Below are 13992 nucleotides of genomic sequence, written 5' to 3' on the forward strand. Positions count from 1 at the left end.
CTTAACTTAAGAAGAAGAAAAAAGAACCACTTTTGAATCCTGGGCTTGTCATTGAGCTAGTAGAGTGACCTCAGGAAAGTGATTAACATTGCAATGTCTGCATTTCCTCATTTGCAAAATACCAATAAGTGAAGGTTAACCATGAATGTGAAAGCGTTTTGTAAAATAATGATGTGGCAAGATTTGGCCTGGTTCCTCCTGGAATTGGGTGTTGATAGCAGATATCGGTTAAGTAAAACTAAATACATAATAATCATTTCCCCTTAACAACAAAACCATACAATGACTAGGTTTTTTCACAAGAAAAATTCATCTCATTGCCTGCCCTCATTGCTCTTCTGAGAGGAGACTGAAAGCTTCTGAGATCAGGCCAAAGTCATTTCCACCCATAATATCTTCCTTCAGGTATTAATCAAATATATGTTTGTATCACAGTTCCAAAGATTGAGCCCAAAATAAATTGTTTTGATAACCTCATTAACCATATGTCATACATCTCCAGGGAGAAACTTTTCAAATGTTATACACTTTAATAATGATCTTTTTATTTACTAGTGGACATTGGTCATCATAAATACTTTACAACCACAGAGCTTTCAAAATGAGTATGTTAGATCTAGAAAGAATATCCACGGTCACTATGCAAAACTCGCTGTGAGTCACCATTATAACAATCAGCACTTGTTAACCATGTCACCCAGGTGTTGCTTTCTCTTATGAGATAGCAACTAACTTTGATGGAGTTCATCCTTTGTGTTACATGGTTTACATGCACAGTTTTAGGCATTCTTCACAACCAGCCCACCAGAGGAAGTCTTAGGTTTTCATTTTATAAAGAAGGTAACTAAAACACAGAGGTGGTAATTAACTAGCCCAACATGGCATAGAGCTAGAAAGAGGAAAAGCTAAAATTCAAATTCATATCCTTCTGACTTCATAGCTGCGCTCTTCCCATGATGACATAGGTAATTTAGTTTGCAAATTTATGACAGTAGGTGTGTCTATCTATCTATCATCTATCCATCCATCTACCAATTTATCTATCTGTATTTTTCCTAGTAAATTGAATTAGGTACAAAAAATAAAAGATAGAAAATGGAATCTGGTTTATGATAAGATAAGTTCCAACTTACATATGGGATCCTAGCTTTACGAGTTCGCTCTACAACCTCTTTCAATCCCTCGATGTTATTATAATTCCTGCGACTAAGCTGGAAACCAAGATTCCAGTAGGAAGGCAGGAATGGCCGTCCAACGAGCTAGAAAAATAAAGAAGTGTCCAAGCATTTAGAATAAACACTGTTTGTAGCAACATGTCCAATACAGACAACTTTGTCTCCATTTCATTATCTGTTAAGTTCTCAGATCTAAAATATCAGAGCCAATTCCTTGTACATAATTTATTTTCACTAAATTTTTATTTACTGCATGAATGAACTTTACTGATTTGTAGCCTCAGGTCTTCAGGATGACTGATCATGCATGGTTGGACCATGAGTTCCTTGAAAACAGCACAGCATCTGTTTAAAACCTCACTAAATGACTTATTTTTACATTTCTCAAGCCTTGCACGGTGTCTCTTAGCACACGGAAGGCACTCAATAAATGCGCATCAGAATAAACATACGATGAATGGAAGACTCACAATCCCAACGTATATGATCCATAGTTTGCCCATAAGTTTTATTTTTCCCAGGCTAATTTACAATGAGTGTATGAGATAGCAGCAAAAAAGACTATCTAACTACAAAGCCATACCTCCAGGTATTCCTGAACCACTTGTTCTGGAGTGTCTCCCAGGAACACATAAAAGTCAAAAATGCCCCCGATGGTGCGGTAAGTGATTGCAGGAGCTGGCTGAAGGGTGACCTCTGCAAGTATTAAAATAAGAGCCATTATAATTTCATGGTTGAAAATATATTCTTCTGCAGAATTTAAATATGTGAGCTATCGAAAACAGTCTGTCTCATTTTGAAAGAGATGAAAATCACACCTGTTCCTTTGCATGATTGCTGAAGCTTATCAAATATTAAATGAGTACTGCACCCATGAGGAATTAATTGATCTTTTTAGGATAATGAAAAACAAATTCTATTTTAATCTGGCCATATAAAAATACAAATGTCTAGGATTTGCTACTAATTTCAGAGAAAAGAAAAATGTTTACAACCTTATTAGGTCATTTGACCTACAATTAAAAATAAAAATAAACCCTCATCCAGAAGCTGGAGGAGGAAGATTCTGGAGTGGGGAAAGGGTGGGCTGTGAGGAACAGCTATAGACGGACAGTATTTTACATGTTGAACCTACAGGTGTCTTTGGAATGGGCCTATCAGTGAATCCTATCATCTACAAAATATTATGGGAAACATTACACAAAAAGAGACCTCTGAGGCCGTTTTCAATAAAAATAGCTTTCAGCATGAACTGGATTTGTAGACAGGTTAAACTGCTTTCTGTTTCCAGTTTCTGATGAAGCATAGTGGGTCCAATATGCCTCCTGTTAAACCGTGATCTCACCATATGAGTCATTTTTATAAAAGCGGCATCCCCATACATATTCCTGCCAAGGTAAAATGATGTTTCCTACCCATAGCATTACTGTTCATCAGAAAGACCCCAAAAGAGGAGCCACTGGTATCTTCAAGGCACAAGAAGAATGTGTGGGCTCCATACAAGTTAATCATGCCCTGTCAACAAACATGAAGAGAAATAATAGTACATATGTAAAATGTTCTTATTCACCCCAAAACATAACCAAAAGCCATGCACAACATGTACTTGGTCAACATATGTTGTAGTTAGTATTGTACCCAAAAGGTATTAAAATGGTAACATCAACGTGTGTTTATGATATTTCCACACAATGGGATACTCTGTGCAATAAGAAGTGAAATGCTAACACATACTACAACATGAGTAAGTCTCATAAATGTTATGCGAAGTAAAAGAAACAGACACAAAAGACAATAGGCCATGATTCCCTTATAAAATGTCCACAGAAGTAAAGTCTCTAGAGACAGAAAAATTAGTGATGGTCTGAGACAGGATGTAAATAGAAATTAAATGTAAAAGTTTTTGGAGTGATGAAAATGTTCTAAAACTGGATTATGTTAATGACAGCACAACTCAGTGAATGTACTAAAACCATTGCATTGTACACGTAAACCAAGTGAATTTTATGGACTATAATTATACCTCCATCAGGTTATTTATTAAAAATTAGAAATTATTTGTAATGACATAATAAAATGATAGCAGAAGATGACAATATTGTGAGAAATTTTGAATGTCTTCTTTATGCGTAACTGCATTTTCTGATCTCTCTACAATTAACATATACTTAGGTAGTAATAAAGTTTAAAATTTTTAAAAATGAAAACATATTAAACCTGTCACAGGGCTCTGATGAGAGCACTAATATAAAAAGAGACAATGTGAACAATTGTAAGGGATATCAGAATAGTATATATGAGACTATAACATATGGAAAGCTTTATAGAAACTCCTTGTGTGATGTTGCAAAATTAGTCCTTGGCATATAGGGCAATTGTACTGATGACAGTAAATTCCAAGAGAGGAGAAGAGAATCGGCATGAAGTGTAAAGTAGAGAAGGCTAGCAGACCTATGCAACATTAGGCCAGATTTAAAGTTGTAGCCAGGAAGAGTTATGGCATCAGCCCTTGGCTACAATACAAACTAAATTTAAAAAGTTAAGAAGAAAGAAGGAGAGGTGGAGGAAAGGAAGGAAGGAAGAAAAGAAGGAAGGAGGGAGGCAGACTGGCTCTAATATTGTCATTAAATTATATATATTCACAAAGTGAACTGTTTTGAGAAGTTGATATGTTAGTATTGTGAGTTTATAAACCTCAAGAACAAGTACATACTCTCCAACATAAATTGGGCAAAATAGTAAATAGGCGAGCTCTGTAGGCTACTTTACAGTTTTCCTCCCTCTGTAGGCTACTTTCTGAAAAGCAGAGAAGGTATGTATCCCTCACTGTGAGAAATCAGGAGAAAGGGCCCCTCACCTTGGTGGGGGTGGCATCCCGGGTGAAGATGGGCCAGGTCTTCCAGCTCATGTCGTGGCGGTACTGCTGGTGCACGTGTTCTCCCAGCCCATACACGTTGGCGCTGGGCAGCAGGAAGGACAGCTGCAGGTACTGATTGGCGAACAGGAGGGGCCCAATGCTCGTGTCCAACCTGGGCCAGGGAGGAAGAGCGAGAGTCACCAAACCAGCAAGCAGCTCTCTCTGCCAGGAAATGGTCTGCTCCCTGCCCTGTACACTTCGAGAGCAGTTGTTTCAGGTCTTACCATCCACTTTCATGCTTTTGGAGAAGGCCTTTCTAGGGTGTCTGATTCTTTAATTCCAGAGGAGCACAGCATTGGAGATTTGATACCAAAAACTCAAGTGGGATGATTGCAGGATGAGCAGACCTGACCTAACATTTTCTGTGCATCTACTTCATGTATGCGCTATACTGGGTGCTTTATAAACATGGCCTCAGTACATGTAGCAACAGCAGACGGTTTGATTCCCTTTCTATGGACAAGGAAACAGACTGAGGAGGTGAGGTACTGGGCCTCATATCACATAGCCTGGTGACCTACTAGTACTGGGATTTGAATCCAGCTTTTCCTGATGTTAATTATTGTATGTCCACTAGCACAATTTATGACTTAAGTTTAGGCTCTCATTAGGTGCTGGATGGTAAGTTCCCCAGGAAATCATAATTTGGAATGCTAAACAATGAAGGTGAGTTCCAGTGTGAGTGGTAATCCAAAATAATAACATTCCCTATTTCATCATATCCAAGAGTATATCTATGACTCAGCAAACCAGCACATCACATTTTAGTTTTTGTTTTCTGGTCTGTCATCATTACATATTCACAGCATTAATGATTTTTACTGAAAGATTTGACTTTTTCTGAGAGTCAAACATTTTTCCAAATATACTGAGCTGATCACCTGCCCACAGGAAGTCAGAACGAATGACATTGGGACTGTATATTCAAAGATATGCAAAGAGTGTTGAAAAGCTCACAAGACTTTTTTGTTGCTCTTCCTCATTATTTTGATGCCAAAGGGTTTCTCTATGACCTCGACGTGATAGCTCCGGTTGGTGGAACCAGCAGTCATATTAAACAGCTTAACATGCTCATGGGAGACTTCATAGCGTGTGTTATTGGTTTCAGTGATCTGTCAGGAGAAAAACAGAAGGGACAGCTCCAGAACACAAAACTTCCCTTTAGAGCTACAAAATATTCTCACTCCCACATAGCCCCCAATGAGAATAGCTTCCCATTCTTAACCCTGTGTTTCCTGATTTGTGAGAAGAAACCCCCAATCAGTTGTCCCCCATCAAATAAAAATGAGCCTGCCCATCAGATCTGGAGGTCCCTGCAAAGAGAAACAGAGGTACACCTGCTTCCACACTTCTATGCAGCGCACAAAGGAGAATAAGCTGAGCCCTGCGTTCTTCGGAGTTATATTCAATGATAACTACCAAACTGACCTTAAAACGAAGACGCCTGGGTGTCTGATACTCAGCTGTGAAGTTGGCATTAGGGACATCATTTCCAAACCGAGGTGGGTTTGACAACTTTTTCAAGCCAGCAGTTAACCCTGCAGTTGGGGGGACAGAAAGAGGAGAGGGGGGTATGAGAGGGTGAGAGAAAGGGAGGGAGGTGGAGAGAGAGAGAGAGAGAGAGAGAGAGAGAGAGAGAGACATTTAGCCTTTATTTTGCAGTTAACTAATCTGGCCAAAGAGTTGTAGCTGTCAGAGGGGAAGAGGGTTGAGGGCTGGGTAGAAAAGGTGAAGGGATTAAGCAAAGACAAAAAACAAACAAACAACAAAAAAAGCACACCTCATTGGCATAGACAACAGTATGGTGATTATAAGAGGGAAAGGGGGTGGGAGGAGATAGAAAAGGGTAAAGAGGAGGGGTAAATGGTGACAGAAGGAGACTTCCCTTGGGATGGTGAACATACAATATACAGATGATGTCTTATATAATTGTACACCTGAAACCTATATATTTTATTAACCCATGTCACCCCAATAAATTCAATAAAAAATAAAATAAATAAAAAGAAGTGCTTTGGATATAAACAACAATAGTATTGAATTATACAGCTATAAGAAAGAGTTGTTGGGGACACAGTGCTCACCTGTGTGTTCATGTTTAAGGCTTCCATTGACTTCATAGCCCCAGTTCCTGGGGAAGAAGCACCTGGGGACATTGGTGTCTGACACAGGCTTCCAGCAGCACTTGTATCTATCCCGGCAGGTTTCCTGTAACGATGGCACAGAGTTAGCATTATATGGAATGAAGGAAGGAAAGTATTATGTCTGTTTATTTATAACCATTTTTCCCAAGAAGAATTTAAGGTCGCACCAAATTACTTTCAGTCATTTATTTATTATTTTATTTATACACTTATCCAGCCATCCAATATGTACTTATTTCCTACCAGACAAGGAACTAAGAGTAGAGATAGATAAGACACAGTTCTTGTCTGGGAATACACAGTTCTTCACAGGGGCTAAGGGGATCACACCAGGCCTCTTACCCAGTCTAAAAGGCTACCAGTGGGGTAGGGAGGGCTTCCAGGTAAGTAAAAGGTAAGCTCAGTCCTAATGCACCAGGAGGGGGTGGTAGACAGGTCAAAAATAGAGCAGTATTCCAAGCCAACAAAATAGTCGTGCATGACAGACCCAGACATGCCACCAGTTCATTGTGCTAACACCGAGTAAGAGAAATGAGGCTGGAAGCACACCATGTCCGCACAGAGGTGAGCTGGATGAGGACCAAGTGGATTGAGCTTTCTCAGGAGGAAGAGTCATGGACATGGCTGATGATAAATCATGAAGACGTGTTTTCTAAAAGGTAAGAAAAGTAAAGCAAAGGAAAATAGAGAAACTTAAGATAGAACTAGGACAGCGGGTGACATTAAAAATATCACATGTGGCTTCTCAGAGAGGTTTGATTATACATTTTTTAAATTCCCCTTTTTTGGTGAGATGTCTTTTCAGAAAAACTTACATAAGAAATAAGCCAGTCAGAGAAGGATCAATATCACATGATCTCACTCATTTGTGGAATATAATGAACAACATAAACTGATGAACAAGGACTGATCCAGAGACGGAGAGGCATTGATTGGACTGTCAGGCCTTGGCGGGAAGGTAGGGGAGGGTGGGGGTAAGGGGGAAAGATCAGCCAAAGGACTTATATGCAAGCATATAGGCCTAACCAATGGACACGGACAAAAGGGGTGGTGGGGGGCGGGTGAGGGCATGAGTAGGGTGGTAGGGGATAACGTGGGGATAAGGACACATATGTAATATCTTAATCAATAAAAAATATATTAAAAAGAATTGTTTTGTTATAATAAAATAATAGATGGCAAACTGATTCAAAGTGTTGAACTAAACACAAGCACTCATCTCTTCACCCAATTAAACTTACATAAAGGGATAGAAATGCCATTAAGAAAAAGAATACAAATTCACTCTAAAACAGTAAAACATACAATATGACAGACCAGATGTTATGAAATTCCTGAAATATAGAAAATAGATGTTATCAACTCTAGGGGAAAATATATTCATAGTCTAAAACACAAGTGGAGAAAAAGAAGTGCTCTAAGCCAAGTCAGTATAGAGATTAAAAATGAAATGAGCCAGGCTGGTGTGGCTCAGTGGTTGAGCATCAAACTATGAACCAGAAGATCATGCCCTGGTTGCAGGATAGATCCCCAGTAGGGGGTGTGCAGGAGGCAGCCGATAGATGATTCAATTTTCTCTCATCATTGATGTTTCTATCTCTCTTTCCTTCTTTGAAATCAATAAAATATATTAAAAATAAATAAATACATAAATACATATGAAATGAGTGCCTGCTCTGTTCAAGTAGTTATATAAGGTCACATGACACAGTGCTGTCAGCAAGCATAGTAAATGAGACAGATGCCACCATTAATTAAATAGACCTTATTTCCCTACTGGTTTGAAATGCCACTTTTATTATAAACTAAGTTTAATTGCACATATATGAGAATATGAATATGTATTTTGAGATGTTCTATTATATTTCAGTGGCATATGTATCAATTCCTGCTATAATTCCACTATAGTGTCAGGATATGCTTTGCTTTTAGTTTAGCAGATCAATAAATCTAAAGGAGACTCTTTGAAAAGATCAAAGAAATACGATTATTTCTTATCAAATTCTCCTTTGACAAAAAGAGAGGGAGACAAACATGATTAGAAACAAAAATGGGAATAACAACAGATACATATGACTTTTTAACACAAATAAAAGAATTATGGGACAGCTATTTGTATATATATTTGCCAATAAATGTGAAACTGTAATTTGAATCTTTAAATAGTATAATATTAAATAGTGAAAATTAGGTGGGAATAAATAGAAAACCTTTGAAGGACCAGTAGCCGTGGGAAACTGTAAATAGTAAAAGATTTTTCCTTAAAAAAAATGATATCTTGCCCAGATAATCTGGGGAATAGAATATTCTTATATTATATGTCAATATATTTTTAGAACATAGGAAAAGGTGGAAACTTTCCTGACTCATTTTATTAAACTAGAATAATTCTGACAACAAACTAGACAAGGAAAGTCCAAATAAACAATTAACCAAAAATATATAGTGAACTAATTTCACTTAAAAATAATGATGTATAAAATTTTATTAGATGTTAGATTTTAATTTATTAGTGCATTGAAAATTTAATGCATACTAGCCAAGTAAGGATTATCAAGAGAAAGCGGGAATGGTTCAAAATTAATTAAGCAACATTGACAAAAGAAAATAAAAAAATCATATGACCATCTCAACAGAAGCAAACCATTTTTAAAATATAATAATGTGATAAATTTAAATGACCTAAATTTTAAAAGCAAATTATATAATAATATACACAGTATAATTAAATCTGTGTTAAAACAAAACAAAAAATACATAAATACATGTGCAAAATATATGCAAAAGCACAGAAAGACCAAGAGAAAAATACACACCAAACTATTGATTGATTCTGGGGAGAGCATTTGGAGGTAGAGAGGAAGCTTAATGAATGAGTAGGACTTTCCCTTTTATTCTATTCATCACTATAATATCTGAATATTTCTTATTAAAAGAATATATTTATAGATTTCATGATTTAAAAAAAACCAAAGAATATGTCATAATACTACTCATTTGGAAAAGGTATAGTACTGACAAGTATGCTGACATCTGATATAATTGCTCTGAAAAATCACAAGAATATATCTTACATCAATGTTCACCATGCTTATTATAAACAAAGCAATTACATTATAACTATAAAATCTTCTTTAATGTATTCATTTATTCCCCATACATGCAAATTATGTTCCTGCCCCATCCTCTTCAGATATCAAAAGGCTGAAGGGGGTCAGTGGAAAAAGAGTTTGGGGGTGTTGGATAACCACTGGATAACTGATTTTCCTAAGTCTGAGGCAGACATTAAGCACTCTGCTGCCTCTGAAACTGAGGTCTATAAAGTCCAAAAGGTTAGTTTCATTGCCATAAATTGTTCCAAAGTCCACAGACCTCTATAAAAATCAATAAAACAAGAAATCTGCTACATTTAGGTAAACACAAATTTTTGTGCATGCAGCCTGCCCTAACATCCTTATTTCAGTTTTAAGCCATTACCAGTACCACAGAAACCAAAGGTCAGATGTTTAAGAGATATACAGGGTGGAGCAAAGGTAGATTTACAGTTGTGAATACAGGAAACAGAGCTCATTTGTATTATTATTTACTAATTATTGTTATTTTCCATAAAAACAACTATAAATCTACTTTTGTACCCTACTCTGTATATTTTCTTCTTTTTCTATTCTCTTTTAAATATATACTTTTCTTTATTTCAGAGGCAAAGGGAGAGGGAGAGATAGAAACACCAATGATGAGAGAGAATTATTGATCGGCTGCCTCTTGCATGCCCCCTACTGGGGATTGAGCCTGCAACCCCAGGCATGTGCCTTGACCAGGAATCGAACTGTGACCTCCTGGTTCATAGGTCTATGCTAAACCACTGAGACACACAGCCTGCCACTCTTTTTTCCATTTTCAATGTCATTACAATAACACAGATTAGTGCTACTTAAAAAATATAATGGATTGTATTTACAATAGAAACTATGCATATGAAAAATCTAGGAAAAAACTTCATAATGCTTATATAATACAATACATATTAAGAAAAACAAGAGTTAAAATGGAAAGACTTTCATGTTTTTAAAATGGGATGATTCAAAATTATTGAAATGTCAATATTGCCTAATTTTAACCTAAAATTTAATGTAGTACTTATTAACATCCCGATAGGATATTATGGGATATAGAATATAAAATATGAAGTAAAGCAGGGTTCAAATAGTTCAAATTCTTGTAGAAGCCACTCAGAGAGAAAATGTTGGCTCTTTCGCTCAGGTTCACCGGGCTCTCTTGCCAATAATATGATTCCAGAAGACTCTTGTGGTAACAAGTCACCTGAATTCACCAAGTGACTCAGTCATTCATATCTGCTTGGTGGGTTCTGTTCTCAAGGGATACATGGTCTAGTCCTAAAACAACCTTTCTGTGGCTGCCCTGGGAATAACCCTCCACTAGGAACTCTCCCTCCACTCTGGATTTCAAACCCCGTGGGCCAACACTCCTATCATTTCCTACTCCTCTTACCGTTACACTATCCTACTTCCCTCACTTCTTTAGTGTTATTTCAATAAGACAAGAAAGAAACAGTAACGCCAAACAAATCAGAGTTCCATAACCTACTCCACCACCACTCTCTCCCCACTTCACGCACTCATTTTTTTTTTCAATAAAACCCAGCAAGTCAATGGCAGGTCGCCCATTCCTCTGACCTTTGACACCATCTCGCCAGGCGCACAGTCTATCCTATGTGATTCAGGGATCTCAGTGCACTGTGGACTAAATGGAGGATCTGCATAAAAATTAAAGAACAAAGTTAAAATTCTGTACGTGCATAATCATGGTTCCAGGAATGAAGCAGTGTCAGACTTTCCGCCAATTCTCCAGTCAATGAACACTAGAAGCTGCAATCTACATTTGTATACATTTTCCAAGTGTTAAATACAGTTGCTTTTAAAAGAATGGACTTATACAGATTTTTTTATTTAAAAATACCAAAAGAATATATATTTTATATTTATTCTATATTTTTATTTATTTATCTTCCATACATGTAAATTATGGTCCTGCCCCATCTTCATTTGGAAAAGGTATAGTACTGACAAGTATTTTGATATTCTCTTAGAAGGTACTCAGAGAGAAAACATTGGTTCTTTAGCACAAGTTCACCGGGATCATTTTGCTTTCGGTTTCGTTGGTTTTTATTGAGATGCAATTAACATACCGTAAAATCCACCCTTTTAAAGTATACAACTCAATGTTGTTTTTGGTATTTTACACAATTGTGCAACGAATCACTACCAGCCAATTCCTGGCAATGACACTAAAAAAAACTAAAAGATTCTGCGTACAAAAATAGCAGCAACAACAACAAAAACACAATTAACAGAGTGAAAGGGTTTTCTGAATAAATTCTACAGGTCTGATGTACAAAATTGTGCCTATAGGTAACAATGTTGTATTATACACTGAAAAACCTGTTAAGAGGGTAAATTTCACTTTAAATGTTCTTACCACCAAAAAAAAAAAAAAATGAAAACTCCTTTTCAACTCATGGAAACTTCTTGGAAAAACACATCAGGGCAAGCCCACTATGTAAAACATTTAAAATTTGAAGCATTCTGCATGAATTAGAGTGTAGTTTAGAATGAATGCAGGTGCAAAGATCTAATTTTATGTTAAATAAAAGAAACTACTTATCCGTATACACTGGACAGTAATCTCACGGGACTTGTGATCCAAAAATATTGATAGGGAAAAAGCAGTAATAGGTCAAAAACAGTTTTTATCAATGGTTTTCTAATCATCTTGCAAAGTCATAGTTGTTTCTAGAAAGTGTCAATTTACTGTGGAGAGTGGTGAAGAGATTGAGTCAGTAAAGTTCTTCTATCAGTATAATTTCTTTTTACCACGTGTTTAATCTACATTTATAAAGTAAGCATTATCAAGCAGAATAAACCTAATTGAGAATAGATTTTTGTATAGCACTTTTTTTCTTATTTAGAATATAATGTGTGATTAAAAGAGAAAGCATTCTGTTTGATGCTTCTGTGTGAGAGAGAAAACAGTTTCAAAGATATCTAGGAAGAAATCATAGCTGTTCCAGCCAGAATATGGACTGGAGGCTAATTGTAATTGATATATGGAAGCCAAGTGTATCAGCCCTCCCCTTCTCTGTAACCTAATGCCCTTTGCCATAATGTAATTGGATTGGGCACAGTTACCTCAACTGTTTTCTCCTTGAAGGCCCTATTATCTCATGACTCTAGGTTGAAAAACAAGTATTTGATGGGCCTAATTGTGCATCTTGTTAAATTTGTTTCATATGATACTTTTGAGGCCTTGAATATCAGGAGCATTCAAGATTTAATTGCAGAAAAAGAACACAGCTTTTGGAGATTGACCTAAATTAGCTATGGATGTGAGTTATAAATAATGCAGTGTGGTGGCATGCCAAGGAGTGAAGGAGTAAGATGATTTTTTTTTGGCATTCTGAAGGGACTTCCTTCCAACTCAGCAGCCATGAGTATCTCCCTTACCTGGAGTATTATCAAGCACCAGAAACAGCAAGAAGATATCTGCGGCCAATACAATTAGGAAGCAGATGAACAGAAAGATTTCAAACACACCGAGCTTCCTCGCCATCTAGATGGACACAGATAACAGGATTAAAGCAAACCATACAGTCCCATCAATCCAAAAGAATAGCTAGGCATTATGATTAGAATGGGAACTCCCTTATAAGATGACTAGATTATCGGCATTTCTCTTTACATAATCTAGAGAATATTTTTTCATCACAGTGTCTCCATCTAAGTCTAATCCATGCATCCAACACTACTACGGCTCTTGCCCTTTTTGCCTGCAGAGGGGTTGAGTATTGCCCAAGGAAAAAATACATCAGACATGAAGATGAGAGGGAGAGAGGAAGAGGAGGAATGAAGTACAGGAGAAAGATAGATGAGGGGTTGAGATGGCTCAGAAAGCCCTTTCAGATGCCACTCTGATCTCCACAACCACCCTGGGCAGTAGAGAGGAGGGTACAGTCTGGGACAGAAACAGCAGCAAAACCTGAATCCACGTCTTCTTTTAATAATTCCCATGCCATGATGTAGAGGTGTTTAACTGTTTAGAGGTTACTAATCCTTTTTACAATCTGCTAACAAAAACTAGCCTAATCTTGATCACCAACATAATGCTTGCTTGTATTTTCACAACATATAAACCCATATAAATTTGGTGGTTCACAGAAGCCCTGAAGACCATGTATAGGCTCAAGTTTTTAAATATTTGGTGTATTGGAGGGAAATCAAAGGACTTCAATTCTTGGCCTGGATTTTGTATTAACAGATGGATATTTTAGCTATTTGGATGTGTGTTTCTTTTTCTACAAGATGAGCTCAGATTCAGGAGGTACTCTCATTCTGGTACGCTAATTATATCGAATGAAACATTATATATATATACTGAGTGGCCAGTTTATTATGGCCACCCCATCAGTACTTCGCTGGGCCACCTTTTGCCTTCAATACTGTGGCGATTCTTCTTGGCATTGACTCCACGAGATGTTGAAAGGTGATGGAGGAACCTGACACCGTGCCTGATGAATAGCACTGTCCAGTTCTGTGAGATTTGATGGTTGTGGAACCAGCTGCCTGATGGCTCTTTTAACTTCGTCCCACAAATGCTCAATTGGATTGAGATCTGGTGATTGTAGGGCCACCTAGACAAGATAAAGTCTCCCTCACGTTCTTGAAACCACTCCTGCACAATA

At 37.2% G+C, this 13992-nt stretch overlaps 1 protein-coding gene across 1 annotated transcript in view; it reads right to left on the reverse strand.

Moving 5' to 3' along the window:
* The window catches only part of MGAM2 (maltase-glucoamylase 2 (putative)), a 74229-nt gene extending 61366 nt beyond the window's left edge, over positions 1 to 12863 (reverse strand). Inside the window, 9 exon segments of the mRNA XM_015572659.1 lie at positions 1134 to 1259; positions 1759 to 1871; positions 2591 to 2690; positions 4033 to 4204; positions 5050 to 5204; positions 5521 to 5630; positions 6177 to 6300; positions 10931 to 11010; positions 12758 to 12863. Of these exon segments, the coding sequence (XP_015428145.1) occupies positions 1134 to 1259; positions 1759 to 1871; positions 2591 to 2690; positions 4033 to 4204; positions 5050 to 5204; positions 5521 to 5630; positions 6177 to 6300; positions 10931 to 11010; positions 12758 to 12863 (1086 nt within the window).
* Between the last annotated feature and the right edge of the window lie 1129 nt (positions 12864 to 13992).

The sequence above is a fragment of the Myotis davidii genome, unplaced genomic scaffold, assembly GCF_000327345.1.
Source record: "Myotis davidii unplaced genomic scaffold, ASM32734v1 scaffold329, whole genome shotgun sequence".
Taxonomy (NCBI): Eukaryota; Metazoa; Chordata; class Mammalia; order Chiroptera; family Vespertilionidae; genus Myotis; species Myotis davidii.